At 39.6% G+C, this 18,741-nt stretch overlaps 2 protein-coding genes across 2 annotated transcripts in view; one reads left to right on the plus strand and one right to left on the minus strand.

Moving 5' to 3' along the window:
- Nucleotides 1-1,482: 1,482 nt before the first annotated feature.
- The window catches only part of capn5a (calpain 5a), a 21,166-nt gene continuing 3,907 nt past the window's right edge, over nucleotides 1,483-18,741 (plus strand). The window contains exons 1-9 of the mRNA XM_060877549.1: nucleotides 1,483-1,586; nucleotides 5,319-5,490; nucleotides 9,280-9,411; nucleotides 15,779-15,987; nucleotides 16,298-16,490; nucleotides 16,767-16,960; nucleotides 17,175-17,252; nucleotides 17,751-17,946; nucleotides 18,454-18,576. Coding sequence (XP_060733532.1) covers nucleotides 5,326-5,490; nucleotides 9,280-9,411; nucleotides 15,779-15,987; nucleotides 16,298-16,490; nucleotides 16,767-16,960; nucleotides 17,175-17,252; nucleotides 17,751-17,946; nucleotides 18,454-18,576 — 1,290 coding nt within the window. The 5' untranslated portion in view covers nucleotides 1,483-1,586; nucleotides 5,319-5,325. The remainder of the gene's footprint in view (nucleotides 1,587-5,318; nucleotides 5,491-9,279; nucleotides 9,412-15,778; nucleotides 15,988-16,297; nucleotides 16,491-16,766; nucleotides 16,961-17,174; nucleotides 17,253-17,750; nucleotides 17,947-18,453; nucleotides 18,577-18,741) is intronic.
- On the minus strand, nucleotides 14,762-15,382 carry ompa (olfactory marker protein a). Its single transcript, XM_060877551.1, has one exon. It carries the CDS (start codon nucleotides 15,248-15,250, stop codon nucleotides 14,762-14,764), a length of 489 nt encoding a protein of 162 aa, XP_060733534.1. The 5' UTR covers nucleotides 15,251-15,382.

Consider the following 18,741-nt stretch of genomic DNA (forward strand, 5'->3'; position numbering starts at 1 on the left):
AATATATCCTATTAAAAATATGCTACCTGATTAAGGTCACAGTAACAAGAAGTTCAAATCACCATAAAATAATTCTTGTGTTATAATTATGAAGACTTCTAAATGTTAGATGTTTGAGATACAAATGGGAGAGGACAGTTTAATGAGAATGGACAACACCCACATTAGAGACACCCTCAATAGAAGATGAATGAAGACACTATATTGTTCTGTCAGTCAGCTTTATGGTCTGGTCTTCATCAGCGATTATCTGAAGACTTCGGGAGGAAGGAATTAGTGTTGGGTCTGTGGTGAACTCGGAAATTGCACTGACCTACTGGTTTCTCAGGAGCTCTTGGTTGCTTAATTCCACTCAACTACAAAGGTCATTATATACATTTACATTATTTACTGTCCAGTGCCAGCCAAATGAGGATGAGGTTCCCTCCTGTGTCTGGTTCCTCTCGAGGTTTCGTCCTCATATCATCTCAGGGAGTTTATCCCTTGCCACAGTCGTTTCCGGCTTGCTCATTAGGGATAGATGTTAGAGATATATAGTAACTTATAATTTTTTTTTATTATTCTGTTTCTATACTTATGTAAAGCTGCTTTGAGACAATGTGACATGATAAAAGTGCTATTCAAATAAATTGAATTGAATTGAACCTTTGGCCAAAGGTTTGTGGACACCTGACCATCACACCTATATATGGAACTTCCTCAAACTGTTTTTGGAAACTACGGTGTCAAAACCTGTTCTAAAATAATAAACATGCCCGAGTACACAAAACACGGTCCATAAAGACATGGTTAGCCAAGAGTGATAAAGAAGAAATTGAGTGGTCTGCCCAAAGATCTGACATCAACCCTTTTGAACTGGAACAGCAACTGCACCCCAGACCCCAGACCTCCTCGCCCCTATATCAGTGCCGGACCTCATTAATTCCCAACAAACACACTCCAAAATCTAGTGGACATCCTTCCCAGAAGAGTGGAGGTTATTGTAATATTTGTAGAGTGTCTAAATCTGGAATAGGATGTTACATTTACATTTCTAGCATTTAGCGGACGCCCTTATCCAGAACGACTTATCTCATTTTTACACAACTGAGCAAATAAGGGTTAAGGGCCTCTCTCAGGGGCCCAACAGTGTCAGCTTAATGGACGTGAGATTCGAACTCACAACCTTCTCATCGGTAGCCCAACACCTGTCCAGATGTTCAGCAAGCACATATGGTGAGGTGTCCAAATAGTGTAGCTTAACATGAATAAGTTTTGAATCAAATTCACCTTAAACAGTTCCTAAGCATGAATGAACGAACTCTCTTGAACTAAATCTCAGAACCCAATAGAGTTTCAGAGCGCTAACTCTTTTGACCAATCAGAGTAAAAGTAATATTAGGTTGCGACCAATCACAGTTCGAGCAGGCGTGAGTGTTGTTTTTGGTCTGAGAGCGGCTTCCCCACAAAATGGCCCCTCCCTTCTGAGCACTAAGAGGAGGAGAGACACAAACAAACTAAACCGAGCGACTCGCTGTGCTGCACCGTGTACCGAGAGGTCCTCCGGGGAGAAACCAGGCTCATTAGGGACGGAGGACACTTTACAGGTAAACTAAAATAGAGTGAAAACTTGTTTGTTTTTTTGCCTGACAAGCTGTTTATAACTCTGTCTGGGGAAAATAAGACAGGTTTCCGGGCTGCACGAGCTTGTTTTATTTACCTTATTGCTTTGTTTACTGTATTAAACTTGTGCATCAATTATTTTTTTCTTATAACGAGAGAGCAAAACGTTCGATTCCTCTGATGCAAACAAAAACTTTAGCAACGAATAGTGCTTAATGCTTATTTTTTGTCTAACAAGAAGTGCTTGTTTCTGCTTGTTTTGTACAAACCACGTGATTAAACCTTTCTGTTTCTGTATGCCCTGACTCACTAGCCTACATCTGAGCATCATACTGATTTTCAATGCATTTTTTTTAAACCCCCAGCACTCAGGGATTCTGCCCCACTCCTGTTCCTACCACACCTTTTATTTTTTTTTTTACCCCCAGCACACAGGGATTCTGTCCCATTCCTGTTCCTACCACACCTTTTATTTTTTTTACCCCCAGCACTCAGGGATTCTGACCCCCTCATGTTCCTAACACACCTGTCCAGGTGATCAAACTTTTATTTTTTTACCCCCAGCATTCAGGGATTCTGACCCCCTCATGTTCCTACCACACCTTTTATTTTTTTTACCCCCAGCACTCAGGGATTCTGCCCCACTCCTGTTCCTACCACACCTTTTATTATTTTTTTACCCCCAGAACTCAGGTATTCTGCCCCACTCCTGTTCCTACCACACCTTTTATTATTTTTTTACCCCCAGAACTCAGGTATTCTGCCCCCCTCCTGTTCCTACCACACCTGTCCAGGTGATCTAACTTTTATTTCCGGGCAGATGTTCTGGACTTAAAATCTGACCTTCCCCTGAAATCCCCTTGTTCTAATTATATGTACTTTCTGCACCTCGGCCTTGTCAAACAAATTGACTAAAAAAGCTTCACATTGGCTCACAATCAGTGCCATTTGAACTAGATTACTTTTACATGTTGTAATGGATTGCACCAGGTTACATAACAGGTTAATCAGGTGTGTCTGTCATTCTCTACTGCAGTATGTTCCAACTATGATCCATTAGTATCATTGGACTGCATTGTATTTTCCCACCCAAACACACCGATTAAATCTAAGGAAACATTTTGGTGACAAGCCAACAAGTTAAAGCAATATGTTGAATTGTAAAGATGCAAAGATGTCTGTTGTAAATAAGCTAATAATAAGCTGGAGTAAATCCACCTAAAGCAAACATAAAAACCTTGTTTTGTAACATGGATGCATTCTTTCGTCAACCCACTAACAAACCACAACAATTATACTGCATCGTCTGGTTCTACCTGATTACAGGCAGCTGGGAAAGACCGTAATCTCCTACAGACCGTTTATATACTTGTAATGCACTTTTGGCAACCTCTGCTTACTGTCAGTGTGATTATTGAGTCCATAAGCACGGTTAACTGGATGACGGATCTTCGCTGTTATCATCATCTGACTAATCTCCCAGACAACAGGACCATGTTTGCTTTTCCGTAGCTGTGAACAGATCCGTCCTCTTTGTTCAGGTTTTGCAAGTTGACTTCGGCAGGAGAGGACCAACAAGCAGCATGGCAAAAAAAACAAAAAACGAGCAACCTACTGTGGTTTTCAGGGATATGATCATTGGTGAATCTGAGCTGAATTTTCAGCTGCATTGTACTTTTATTTGCGAGTTTTTAGCCAGTTTGAGGAAATGAGTGAGTGTGTGAGTCATTGTCGTGACTTTTTTCCCCACGTGATACAAAAGGCCACAGTGCTACATACAGTAGAAAACACAGGAAGTGTTCTGTGTAGGGCTTCAGTTTCCATTATTATATACAATATTCTTAACTTACTGGAATTAAACACATGGGAATAAGGGGCAACACACAAAACGTAAAACTCATAACAGTAAAACCACAGGACTGCAGCCAGTTTTTTTTTTTATTTATTTTTTTTTTTTTTGGAGAAAGCATTTTTTCCCCCTCACAAGTTGTTGAAGGTTTTTTTTTCTTCAATCATTTACTTTTTCTTTTTGTTTTTTTTTTGTGTTTTTATTAATCCCTCGGAGAACCCTTACTACTCGCATGTCCCTATCACATACTTGTCCAACAAACCCTGGAGCGACCATTTCTTTCAAGAGTATCTGTTTCTGATCGTCACATGACGGCTACAATTTCGTGATGATAAAAATTCATTCTTGTGCTTCGTCCAACAAACAAGACACGGACGTTGTGGCGATCGAGTTTGCCGAAACCGTCAACGCCCATGGCATTTGGAGCTCCTTTTCTGCTATCTGTTATCTGTTAAAGTCATGATCTGTGCTGTCTGTGTTGTTGGCGCAGGCTGCAGTATGTTTTCCTCGGTCAAGCCCTTTTAGAGCTGCAGTGCTGTAGAGAAAACTCTGGCGCTGACTGCTGTGGGGCTGGAGATCTTTTTGCATTTAATCTCTAGCCCAGCATTAATGTGCTTGTACTAAAACAAAAACAGATGGAAAATGCTCTATAGCAGACACCAAAGAATTCTGAAACCACAGCTTAATTTTTTAGAGAATATTATGAAGAACCTGTAAACAATTAGCATTTAATCACCTTTTAAACATTCATAGTCTCCCTAGCACTTCTCAAACAAGGAGAAAACATAATATATATGTATAAAACCTCTCTTGAAAAATGTCTTCAGATTTATTCCTCAACTCTTCTCTAGCCTTTGTTGGAACAGGAGCGTTCGGTGCGGAAACAGAATAACCATTAGAGCTGCCTGGAAAAAAACCTTAACGTGCTGAAATTCTGACTTTTTTTTTCTGAAAACTAGTGTTTCTTTGACTCAAATATGCTTTGCATGTATCTGTTAGAACTGAAGCTATAGCATTTTAAAATCTGATTACAAATCAAAAGTTAAAAAGGATAAAATTGCATTTCCGATCAGACTAAGGCACCAAAGCATTACAGACGTTTAGGCAGCTGGTATCTGTTTACAACCCGAACTGATCAGGATTATGACCTTTTTGCTCAAGTATGGATGCCGTCGAACGACTTCTTCACAGCAGGAGAAATAATAATAATAATACCTCAGCCACCTCAGGCTTGTTCATTAGGGATAAATACAAACACCTTTCAATATAAGTCTAATATTAATCTTGAACTTTGGTATAATATTAATCTTTGTAGAATATTAAACTTTTGTACTATGTTTCTTGTGTTCTGTAAAACCGCTTTGAGACAATGACAAGAGTCCATTGTTAAAAGTGCTATGCAAATAAAATAAAATTAAATTTGAATACACAGTTTTTTTAATCTTCTTTTGATCTAGTTTGTCACTACACTAATCATTCGGTGTCATACATTTCCCCTTCGCTACGGCACGCACTTCTGTGACGATCTGTGTTTTGCCGTCCGACACCTCCAAGCCGTTTCTGTTAATTGTTTCTACATAAAGGTTTTAGATAAAACAGTGTCTTCTTACCCAACATGGTGCCACCAGGAAAGTACAAAAAATATATTTTTATATCATTTTGGTGAAAAATACTTTTGAGTTGTGTGTCAGGAAAAATAAAAAGTTTTTTTTTTGACCAAAATTGCCATCGCTGTTGTTTACCAAAGTTTTCACAGCCTCAGCTTTTCTCAATCCACCAAATAAGCCCAGTCCATATAAGACCTCACCTTTGTTTTATTCATTCTCTTCCTTCACTTTTGATATTGTTGTTGTTGTTGTTGTTACAGGCTCACTATGTTCTCCTCAGCCAAGCCCTTTGAGGACCAGCACTACGCTGCTCTGAAGAAGCAGTGCCTGCAGAATGGGAGTTTGTTTGAAGACCCGCTCTTCCCCACCGAGGACCGCTCATTGTTCTTCCAAGGCAACCGCTTCGGCAAAGTCACATGGAAGAGGCCCAAGGTGAGGGAATGAAGAAGCAATGAGACGTGGTCTATTTTAAAGGGATAGATCGGTGATACACAAAAAATACTAATGTACACAGATTTCCTTTCAGAAGGAATCAGGTAGAGAAGACATGCTTACTATCTGAGGTAAAGGGAAAATAAACTAAAGACGCAAAACAAGTAAGGCAAGGTGATTGTACTGTATACCACATAGATCCCATCCCACATGCATGTCTACTTTAAATTTGAATGAGGACAAAATCTGTGCTTTATATCTGTTTTTTTTTTGTACTTTTTGTGCAAAATTAAGGAAAACACATCTTGGCTGATCTTCTACATTAGATTTTTTTTCCCTAACAAAAACGAAACATAAACCAAATGATAAATGAGTAAATCTTTTGGGGGAAAAACACATGTACGTTGCGCTCATTGGAAATGAATACGGACATCTGTACGTGTTGTAAGTAAATAGAAACACAAGGAGCAGGACTGTACCAGACTACAGCCGTACTGCATCCTGTTCCTGTTTATATTTGAGCAGATGAGCAGGATAGTGGAAAACAAACGTAAATAATACAGGAAGTCATTTGAATTTATTCCTGTTTTTAAAGAGCAGCGTTGTCAATCATAGTGCCATTTATTTAGCCTCCTGTTGAACTACAAGTGGAAATTAATATCTCGTGTTTCTGGATAGGAAATTGTTTGTTGTTCTACGTTGCACAGCGTCTCACTGGGATAGAACAGCACAGCATGAACCGGATTTAAATAATATTTTTTTTTATGTTAAAACACGTCAATAATCCAGTATTCTGTAATAACTTGTATCAGATTACTGCTGTGATAGAAAATCTCATCTGTTAGGATCCTGGCCCATGTGGAGCATCTAGGTGTGTGCTAACATTTGGATAAAACTTTAAGAGAAATGTTTGTTAATGAAATATTAATGAATTCAATATGAATTTTACAGGAAAACAATCAACAGTGTGGTGGTGTGTGGTGTTTCTATTCCTATTCCATCACAGCTATCTGTGCTATCTGTAAAAGTAATTACATATGTGTCATTACAATTAGTATTTTTCAAAAAAAAAAAAGTACAAATATAACTGAAAAAACCATCAGCGAATTCGAACATTTTTGGCCACAACAATAACAAATGAAAGTTCCTGTGTAAATTGTTTTCGAGGAAGGACACTTTCTGACCAATCAGAATCGAGAATTTAACAGCACTGCGGTCTAAATGAATGAAAACTGATTTATTCACTATTCACCTTCTATCATACCCAACTTGAACTTTTTTGCTTTTTTTAAAAATGTTTTTATTTTATTTATTCATTAAAACAGACACGCGTATAAGAACCGTTTGTAAAACGTGTAACACTCAATATCCTGTAGTTCCTATTTATGTATAAAAGAGTCACATTGGCTTGCTTCTCTCCCAGTTTCCATCATGTTGATTATTGCTGCCTATCATCAGATACAGTGTGTATAAAATACAGCTGAAACCATTACTTTGCCTCTGCTAAATCGATCGTACATTTCCCATTGCATCCCAGCGTTAAATATTAATGAAGCACACTGTAATGAATGCAGATAAGCGGAACTGATATTGCAAGGACAGCATTAGGCTAGGGTTCCTTTTATTTATTTATTTAAATGTATTTTTTTTGGTGTTGCACAGCTCACTCTCACTCACTCATCTTCTACCGCTTATCCGAACTACCTCGGGTCACGGGGAGCCTGTGCCTATCTCAGGCGTCATCGGGGCATCAAGGCAGGATACACCCTGGATGGAGTGCCAACCCATCGCAGGGCACAAACACACTCTCATTCACTCACGCAATCACACACTAGGGACAATTTTCCAGAGATGCCAATCAACCTACCATGCATGTCTTTGGACCGGGGGAGGAAACCGGAGTACCCGGAGGAAACCCCCGAGGCACGGGGTGAACATGCAAACTCCACACACACAAGGCGGAGGTGGGAATCGAACCCCCAACCTTGGAGGTGTGAGGCGAACGCGCTAACCACTAAGCCACCGTTGCACAGCTCTTATTTTTTTATTTATTTTTTTTATTATTGTGTTGCACAGCTTTTTTTTTTTTTGGTGTCGCACAACTCTTTTTTTTTTTTTTTGGTGTTGCACAGCTCTTTTTTTTTTGGCATCGCACAGCTCTCTTTTTTTTTTTTTGGCATCGCACAGCTCTTTTTTTTTTTTGGTGTCGCGCAGCTCTTTCTTTTTTGGTGTTGATGTAATAGTTTTGATGTTAGTATGGCATTTGTACAGTGAGGCGAGGCTTTATAACGTTACTGGGTGGAGCGAACAAATAGAGCTTTGTAAATCGAGCTAGGTTAGTTGAAACGCTCTGGGTGGAGATGGTTTGAAGTGTGTCATGTGGGTGAGGTTTTGTTTGTGCATATATGTTGTAACATGTACATTCATTAGTGTTTAACCTCAAAGTTAAAAGATATGCAGGACGTTCCACGATTTTAGTTCATGCTCGTCTACAAGCGTGTGCTGCTTTTCAGATTCCATGTTGTTCAAACACATTATTTTGCCAACTAGAAAAAAGACGACTGTTACTTTAAGACCATGTTTACAGTCAGATCCACTTTCTGTCTGCGGTTTATCAGTTGTTCAGCCACAAACCCATTAAAAAGTGCAAATAACAGACTAAGTATTTTATAGTGCTTTTACATGAGAGGGTGGATGAGAGCCACCAAATTAAAATGGCTTCCTGTAACGTGGATTTATTTATTTTTTTGACTTTTCAATAGTATAGTATATATTGTGAGAATCAGGGTTACATGAGTTGTAAGGAATTATTAAACCACTTGTTTACTATTGACCACTAATTAGATTTTGTAAGCCAATTAGAATAAACATTGAGTGAGAAGAAAACAAATCTTACTTTCCCCATTTCTATTTTATTTTATCCAGAAACCAGACAGAAGATAGGCATGTGGATGTAACAGATTTGAAGAAGAATAAACGTTATGTTTGGTTATATAAGATAAAATGGAGATTTTTGGGTAATTGAGAAGGCAAGGCTAGTTATAGGTAGATCATTATTTAAATGTTCATTATTACATGTCATGTCATATCAGTGACTTTATTTACCCAGTTTCCTTCCTGAAATCACTTCCTGTATATGGCACTGGATTAGGAGGCTATGATTAATTGCTTCTTGATTAGGCAGTTTAAAATCACTCGGTCTCAGGTGTGTACAGCTTACAAGTAAAATGTATGTGATGAAAGATGCCACATTTTGCTTTTGGCCTTTGTCTTCCACCCACTTCCAACCATTAGCCAGCTCTCTCCTAACACACCACAGCTAGCATGTGCTTCCGTGGCTACACATAAAGCTCACCACTCTCTGAGGAGAGCACTACTGACCGCTTCTGCGTTGATGGAAACCACTGGCTAGGGCTACTGACTAGGGCTCTGATTAACAGCTCTGCATGTATTGTGATACTGTAGTATGTACGGTCACTCTCAGAAAGCATTGGACTTTCATTTTTGCAATACACTGAAGGCATTTGGATTGGAGAGCAAATGATAAGTGATACGATGAATCAGAAATTCAGTGTTTATTTATTGATATTTACATCCAGATTTATTAAAAAACAATCTCTGTAGACCGCAGGGCCTGCTGGACAGGTCTCACAGATGGGTCAGGAATGTATGGGGATCTCCTAAGATGAGCCAGTGACTGGGGATGAAATCTGTGACCCCTCAAATAGAGCGGAAGGAAAGTCATTTTTAGAATATCTTACCAGTGAGTTCTTTCTCTTTTTCTTTCAGGAACTCTGTAGTGACCCGCATCTGTTTGTCAATGGCATCAGCGCTCATGACCTGCAGCAGGGGCAACTGGGAAACTGCTGGTTTGTAGCAGCATGCTCCAGTCTTGCTTCAAGAGAGGCCCTGTGGCAAAAAGTGAGTGTCCTTCATGTCTTTTTTTTTTTTTTTTTTTTTTTTTTTTTTTTTTTTTTGAGAAGTCATGACCTGGCATCTGTTTGGCTAGCTGATAGACTGGGCAGTTACTCACAGAGTACACAGTAGAGTTACAAAGTACAAACCAAACCAGGATCTACTGAGTCACCAGAATATGTGCGCCAAGTTCATCAATGGGTGTGATGGAGAAAGGGATCAGGGGAAGACAAGGAACCAGGATGAACTACTCCTTTCTTTTCTGAGTACATACATCTACGATACATGTTTGGAATTTATTTATTTATTTATTTATTTATTTATTTATTTGCTTGCAGTGGTTATAAAACATATATTTTTACTCTGTAGCTGTGCAGAATCCAACTACAGAGGAATCTATTGTGCACAAATGAACATTTGCCTTAGACTAAGTGTTCTTTATTATAACAACAGTAATAGTAATATATCCATTTATTTATCATGCAGTAACTTTAAAATAAATTTGATTTTAAATCCAGCTTCAGTGACCATGTCTCCATTTTAGCGTCAGATTCCAGTTTTTGTGATTTAAACATATAAACTATAACTATGATGATGGTAGAAAACTATAGTAAGAGGTTCAGCGTTTATGATGATATGAAGCTTAAAACCTGTTTAATAGCACGTGTCTGATTCTAGTTATTGCCGAGGAGTTCACTTTCACATACTACTATTACTGTGTGTAACTTAAGCCTGGTTTTGTTTAGTTTTTTGTTTTGTTGGAAAGTTAATAAATCATTTTTGCACTCTGTTGCTTACCTTCCACTGTTTATGCTGCATAACTGATGAGCCAGTTAAAGTGGCACTAAACTCAGTGTCATTGTCCCTCCAGGGGCCTCATTTGCCTTCCGCTCTCGTGCATTAATACTCACATTACCTTCTCTTACGGTGTAATGTGAACTAATCCTAAACCTGGACTCCAACATTTCTGTCTTCAGGCTTTGTGTTTAGTTACAAGCATTTAAATCACCTCAGTGACTGAGAGCTGGTGAACTTTTTATTATTATTATTATTATTATTCATCTCTTGGCCATGTTTGCTTTAGATATTCTGTAATTCTGCTATTTTTAACAGTTGTTCTTCATAAGCCTTTCATTTTTTGTCCTGTCGGTCTGGACGTTGTTGTCCTTTACCTCTGACTGCTACAAAGCACTGACATTAATGTAATGTGCATTCAGATGAATATATTAATTATGAAACTGGAAAACAGAAACGTTTCTGTGCTGAATAATCTACTTCGTGGGGAAACATACAGTACTGACTGATACAAAGCACCGGAGACTCTTTAGGTGGGAAAAACTGGCATTTATTTGACAGTAAAAACCTGAGCAACCGTAAATGAAAGCTTTACTTTATTTATTTATTTATTTTTTCTTTCAATAATGCATGCATTTTTGTATGAATACAGGAATATGCTATAGAACAGAAAAGTCATTTGTTTACACAAAGCTGTTAAAGACCTGCTGCTTAAACTCTAATTTATCAATGTTTCCTATGGTGGTTGTATTTTTAAAAGAAAAAAAAAATTCTCTTTAATATCTATTATCATCGGAGAACGTTAGCCGGTGTACAAGGTACAGAGCTGAATAACGCTAACAATTTCTTCCACAGAGGTTTCTGCTGATGCGCGCACACACACACCAATTGTATTAAACAGTGACAGGAATTATAATTTCAGTCACATAGACTCTATACCCTCTAACATTTTCTCTTATCAAATCAGACACTTTATGTAAATACGTAAATCAAAATTCCTCAACAATCCTCCCCTCAGATAGATATTCACTGTACAACCCTGTGATTAAACAGACGGTAGCCAAACCGACAAGTCTTAGGTCTCTTGCGGGTGTTTTTGATCAGCTTAATCGAGACGGTGAGGAAGACTTTAAAGTCACAGAAACCTACAATCCTGTTCCAGCTACAATGAAGCAGAAAAGTCAGAGATTTGAGATTACGTGATTTAGCAAAATAAAATAAAAACGTTAGTTTTTCACTAACAGGAAAATATTTCTTGTTCTCTGTTGCGTGTTTGTGTTTATAAGCCTGTTGACTAGGCTGTTTGTTTAGTTAACTGGTGATTGTTTGTTTGTTTGCAAACCAAATGAATTAAATGTTAATTTTACTTGCGTAGCCTAAATTCTCCAAACAGTAGTAATTAACATACGAGCATGATTCTACTCATTTGTCAGAATACTTAAGCATATCAATGAACATACATCTTTTCAGTGTTGTATAACAACACATTTCTTATCCGTTTATCATTAAGCTTTGATTTTGTGTAGCGTCCAAATTACAAGTCTCTGTATGTGAGCTGTTACTGTATAGATATTAATTCAAAGCTTGTTTACGGTCGAACCGAAAGCACTTTTAGAAAACGAACGCACACCTGTGATATTGAAATTCGCAAATCTTTAACGAGTAACGAAGTTATCCCGATCATAACAGCACGTGTAACAGCAAGCGAGAGCTCTAGATAAGAAACTCTGCACGATTTTCTTTTCTGTTGCTTTCAGTAGAAATAAACATCATGTCGTGCAGGTCTGTTAAGAGTACATCTGTAGCTTATGGAAATTCAGACAGCATCCATAGCAAAAGTAAATGAGCACTACTGTACACACTGGGTTCCCCTCGGGCCTCTTTTCTACTCTGGGGATGTTCCTTACTCCTGTTTTGTGGTGTGCATGAAATTGTATCAACCCTGTTTTGCCTTTTAGTTTTCTTCAATCAGCTTGGCTTAATTATGAGTGACGGGGTTTGAGCACAGTGCCAAGCAGAGTCACATCGCATACCGTTTTACTTCCTGTAGGAAACAGTTTATAACCGTTTCCTGGATGGAACTGACCTACTTTAGCTTTAATGTTGCTTCCGCTTTCTTTATTACTCTGTATTATTGGTCGTAATTAATGAGAGTATTCTGGAGTTGTTGTGTTTTGTTTTTTTTCTATTTTTAGTACATTCATTGTTTGCATCAAATGTTACTGGGGGGAAAAAATCTTATTTTAATGCTGTTTCAGCAAATTTTCAACAGGCCTAAAGTTTACTGGCTGGTCGATCGGAGACTCTGATGTACTGTACACACACTCCAGGATCATTTGCTCTGTTTGTCTCATGCATCTTTATCTGAAGGAGTTATTATAGAGTGTTGTGTGATTGCTACTCCTGAAGTGTGTCTCTCACCTGCGGTGGATTTATTTATTTATTTTCTTTTTCCTTTCCTTCTCTAATCTCATGGTGTCTCTTTAGTTCCAGTGTGGGGTTTCTCTCTCCCTGCTTTGCACCTCATTCCCTCCTGAGGTCTCATTATTGTTGTCTCTCTAGTACATCTGTACACATTCTTCACGTTCTATCCCCGAGGATCCGGTCATTATTGTGATGCTTACGCATATATACGTGCATGTACAGACACACACACACGCGCACACACACACGCATCTCCTTGCAACATATTTTTGTTCTCTACTTTTTGTATATAGTCTAAATCTCTGTGTCAGTGGAGAAGGCGGCCAGGCCTGGTTCTCTGTGTGTCTGTCCTGTGTGTGCTTGTCAGTTTAATGAAGGTGTCCTTGTCCATATACCATTACCAGAGATGTGGCCCCTGAGCTTCTTGGTCCTACTGAAAGAGGTCTGGCTTCTCTCTTCATTTTCTGTTTTTTAGTAAAAACCTACATGCACTATATGGCCAAAATAATTTGCCTTTATTTTGCCTTGAAATTCTTTGCATATCTCAACTTTGCAGTTGGGGTCAGAATGCAGGGTCAGCCATGATACAGCCCTGGAGCAGAGAGGGTTAAGGGCCTTTCTAAGGGCCCAACAGTGGCAGCTTGTCAATGCTGGGGCTTTGAACCTCAATCTTAAGCCACCATTGCCCATGTTGTATGTTGGAACCTGACCATCACTTTCTTTTGTGAGACTTCCTCAGATGTTTGAAGGATACAACTACATAGGTCCAAACCTGTTTCAGCATGACTATGCTCCTGTGCACAAAGTGCAGTCCATGAAGACATAGTTTGCCAAAGCTGGTGTTCAAGAACTTGAGTATTCTGCACAGAGCCTTGAACCAGATTATACACCTCTGAGATGAATTGAAACACTGTTTACAAAGCCTCGACGTCTTACCCCTGTTTTTCACAGGACAAAATCTCAATGTTTATTGGACAGTGCAGCTTCTCTTTATGAGGATTGGTTGACAGCTCAAAGTTGTGGAACCTCATAAAAACCTACCACAGAAACGGGACCGAGCTTGTCTGAGATCTTCAAGTTCTTTTTGATTGTTATTTACAATTCTGTTTACGTCTATCCAGCTAACGTTTCTAGCTGCAGCCGAGCATGGAATGGTAAACACTTTCTAAAAAAAAATTTGAATCCTCATTACTAGGAGGAGGAACTGGAGAAAATGAACAAAAAAAAACACAATTACCCGAGTGCAGATTTTAATTCAAAAGCCAGGGAGAAATAAAAGGTCCTTTTTAGCAATTTTCTTAGTAAAATTGTATGGTGTATTTATTATTAGTCTTAGATTATGCAGAGCCTCTGAGTATAGACCTGTGATTGAGAAATGATGGTGTAAGGTTTATTAATGCTCTTGTTCTATTATCAATAAACCTATTATCAAGGATATAATATTATGGATATATCTATATATAGTTTGCGCCAAAAGACTCTCTGCAGCATTTGATTGTCCTGTATAGATTGCTGGTGTAACGTTGTGATGTTTGTCCCTATACTGTCTGCCCCAGGCAGGACATGATGATGAGCTGTAACATTGATCACAGTGCACAGTGACCTAATGTCTGAGAGGACCGACCTTGTAGTGAGTAATGCACATCCATTGGTCTGACTGGATTTCTTTTTATATACCCACACAAATAAAGAGAGACACTAAAACATTTGCAGATGACAAAAATATTTTTATTTGATAGACCTCTCATTAAATTTAGCATATTTATATTTTTAGCTTTTCATAAAATAAATCTTAGTATAACGTTGGCAGAACATTGGAGGTGGGGTTGATATCAGACCAACACACAATCTCTTATCAGCACAGTGTATAATATCATAAGCAGTATTACATTACAGGCTTTTGCTTTGTTATTAAATCTCTATAATCTATTAATATACTTTTCATAAAAATCATTACAATTAAAGCAGCATTTTAGATGTAGAGTACTGTATATAAACGTATACACATGCATTTCATTAATCAGTAAATTAGTCTGATGTTAAAGTACAAACAATTTCACTCTTAACTCATTCTCTGATGACAGTAGGATAGAAAAGCGGCAAAAGACTATATGACTTTCTGAGCTCATAACCCAGCCTAGGCGTTCCTCTCGAACACCACCGAGCACTTTACGCCGTCTTTCTCCACTCCCTCCTTGAATGCGAACAGGAAGTACATGACCTTTCTGACCTTGGCCAGCTCAGCGATCCTCTCTCCAAACTCCTGGATGTCAGCCTCTAGGCATTTAATGGGCGCATCCTCTGGGTCACCAGCCGATCTCCAAAACTGGCCCGTTGGCTCCAGAAGCTGGCGCGTCATCAGGTTGGTGAGGTCAGGCGTCCACAGCTGGGAGATACCTGTAATGGAAAGGCGGCCTGCTCCGGTCAGGGTCACGTTCCAGTGAGAAAAGGTCAGTTCCTGATCGGTGAAGTCCAGCCGGTATACTGCCTCATGGGGTAGAAGCAAACGTTCACCGTCTTGCCTCTTCTGGCCACGCTGCTGCAGAGACTGAGCCCTCAGCCGCATCACCTCGGTCAGCTGCAGGTCCTCAGCGAACTCTAGCTCAATCTCGCTCTCCGAGGCCATGGCTGAAATAGTTTCTCTGTGGCTGTGTGTGAATGTCTGTCTGACAGCTCTCTGCTTTTCCTCCTCTTTCTACCCCACACTTTTGCTACCCCGCCCGTTCTCTCTGTCTGCTCCCAGAGGGCAATAAGTCTATTTTACTCAGTACCGCATTGATTTGATTTCATATGCATGGACGGAATACAAGAACGAGTGGTGGATTCATGCTTGGTGTGTGATGTGTTGCATCACCAGGCAACAGAAGGCTAATGACGTGCAAAGCAGCAGCTTAACGGTTCTCCCTTAGGCACTTCTTGACGATTGAGAGTTCCACAACAACGATTTATCCTACAAGTGAGGTTTAATTGTGTGTAAATGTGAGTAAACATGATCTTAATGAAGTCTGTCAGGTGTGGAGAAAGAATAAGATCATGTGTTTGTGGTAAGCTTTGCTGTTAATCTAGCATCTTTACTGTAGGCTTTTATAACAGCAGTGTATATCTTTTTCTTTTTTATATTACATAATATACATGTTTTTTTTTTTTTGTTTAGGTGATTCCAGACTGGAAGGACCAGGAGTGGGACAAGGACAAGCCAGAAACATACGCTGGGATTTTCCACTTTCGGTTTTGGCGTTTTGGAGATTGGGTGGACGTGGTCATAGATGATCGGCTGCCTACCACCAACGGTCATCTGATTTACTGCCATTCTAATGACAGCAATGAGTTCTGGAGCGCACTGGTGGAAAAAGCCTATGCCAAGTATGACAAATTAATTTTTGTAATATTAGGTTGTAGCAACGTGTGTTTTACTCACTCATTTTCTACCGCTTATCCGAACTACCTCGGGTCACGGGGAGCCTGTGCCTATCTCAGGCATCATCGGGCATCAAGGCAGGATACACCCTGGACGGAGTGCCAACCCATCGCAGGGCACACACACACACACACACACACACACACTTATTCACTCACGCAATCACACACTACGGACAATTTTTCCAGAGATGCCAATCAACCTAATATGCAGGACTTGACATCCGCTAATAACAACCTCTTTCTGACCGTCCAGGATTTACGGCTGCTACGAGGCTCTGGATGGCGGAAACACAGCCGACGCGCTGGTGGATTTTACTGGAGGCGTATCAGAACCCGTTGACTTGCTGGAGGGTCGCTTCAGTCAGGACGAAGAAGCACGCAATCAGCTGTTTGAGCGCGTCCTCAAGGTCCACCACAGAGGAGGCCTCATCAGCTGCTCCATAAGGGTGAGTTTGCTGTAGCCGACTGAGAGAAATCGAAATCAATAACAGGAGTGACAAATCTAACAGTGTTTGTGTTGAGATCTATATGCTTGTGCGTAAAAGATATACCAGAGTTACTCAAAGCGTATTGACTAGTGTTTAATTAATTAGCACTAAACACCTGATATTGACTTTGTTGGTATACTCATTTTACTCGTTTACAACCAGTGCAGCTCATAATTTATAACTGATGAATAAAAAAAGTTAAATTATACTTAACGTCATTTGTGTTTATCCCAGGCCACCTCTCAGGCTGATATGGAGGCTCGGCTGGATTGCGGTCTGGTGAAAGGCCATGCGTATGCAGTGACAGACGTGCACAAGGTTCGTCTGGGTCACGGCCTGCTCGCCTTCTTCAAGTCTGAGAAGCTCACCATGATCCGCATGAGGAACCCGTGGGGAGAGAAGGAGTGGAACGGGCCTTGGAGTGACAGGTAAGCGCAAGTCTGCACCCTGCAGGACAAAAGTAAGAAGACATTTTCCTCTCTTCCTTTAGTCTTGTTTACCGGCCTAACACGATTGATTATAAAGACATTCTTTGTTAAATGCTTGCACTGAATTTTAAGTTAAAATGAATAACAATATTAATGACCATCTTGTGGTTTGTACAGTATTTGTAGTAAAATGTTTTCTTTCCCTCCTGTCTAGCTCAGAGGAATGGCAGAGGGTCAGTAAGAGTGAGCGGGAGAAGCTGGGAGTCACTGTGAGGGACGACGGTGAATTCTGGTAACATACGTAATATCACTTGCTAGATCCGGTTCAAAAAACGGAAATGTTTACAAATTACTGCACACAACAATGAATGTTGACTTCCTGGTTTATACATACGTGTGTTAAAACTGACGTATTTCACACGTACATACAGAAACAAACACTCATCAGGAAATTATGATAAAAGCCCTGCTATTATATATGCAAAACACTGCAATGCAACATTGCTCTAAAACATGTTAGTTTCTGTTATTACTTATCCCATAACAGCTATAAACAGGCGTTCCTTAATCTCCTAAAGTTAATAAGGCAAACAATTTAGCTCGTCATGATGGCAAGTAATCTTTAAAGTGCGCTGTCTTCTGACCTGAAGGCTCTCCCATGTTGGAAACCTTAGATTTAACTAAACTAAAGTTGGATCAGGACAAATGAAGACTTCTGTAGCATTTCTCCTGCTAAATAACACCTCTGATCTTCATTTAACCCTGATCTAACTGCTTTCCTCTATTTCAGGATGACCTTTGAGGATTTCTCGAAGCACTTCACAGACCTGATCCTGTGCCGCCTCATTAACACGTCCTACCTGAGCATCCACAAAACCTGGGAAGAGGATGTGAAGTTTGGCTCCTGGATTCACCACGATGTCCCTCTGCAGAACCGCTCCGGAGGCTGCATTAACAACAAAGCCACGTACCTTCAGAACCCACAGGTTTGTGTGTGTATGTGGGTGTGTGAGCAGCTAATATTTCTACTGCTAGTCTACAAGAAAGTAGTATCACATAGCCAGAGCATTAGATTGACGGCAGAAGGTCTGGACTCCATAGCAGATTGTTTTGGCCAAGGACCGATCCAGAGGGCATGTAACTGACGTGTAAAGTAGCCAATCACAGTTCGATTTGTTCAGAGTCATGATTAGAGATATAAAGTCGATGTCCCTACAAAAAAAAAAAAAAAAAACGGTGATTGATTCAAACATCGATTGGTTATTTAAAAAATAGTGCAAATGAGAGCACATGTCTCCTGGAAATCCTGTAAAATCCAAATAATCAGATGACGACTTTGTAAGTCCTGAAGTGTTTTCAATTTTTTGTGTCTTATGTATCAGCGTGCCGTCTAAGACTGAGACTAACAGAAAAGTCAAGCTTTTAACTAGACTTGTGGACTAGGGCTCACTGTTGTATGTTTTTTTTTTGTTGTTGTTGTTGTTTTTCTCCAGTATGTATTTGATGTAAAGAAGCCAGAAGATGAGGTTTTAATCTGCCTACAGCAGAAAGATAAAAGATCTCGACTTAAAGAAGGCAAAGGAGAGAACTTGGCAATGGGATTTGACATTCAAAGGGTATGTTTTATCTTCATATCCTTGTGATGAGCTTTTATAGAAATAATTATTAATGCAGATAATTAATGCTGCAGGCACATCTCAGTCTAATCCCAGTAGCCCAGTAGACACCAAAGTGTTCCCTGTGGGAACGAAGCCACATTACTCAAGAAACATTTCTTATCT

This window comes from Tachysurus vachellii, chromosome 9 (genome assembly GCF_030014155.1).
Source record: "Tachysurus vachellii isolate PV-2020 chromosome 9, HZAU_Pvac_v1, whole genome shotgun sequence".
In the NCBI taxonomy this organism is placed as follows: domain Eukaryota; kingdom Metazoa; phylum Chordata; class Actinopteri; order Siluriformes; family Bagridae; genus Tachysurus; species Tachysurus vachellii.

What these genes read in the sequence shown, in the direction of transcription:
- ompa (XM_060877551.1), bottom strand. Translation starts at nt 15,250, where the DNA reads ATGGCCTCGGAGAGCGAGATTGAGCTAGAGTTCGCTGAGGACCTGCAG.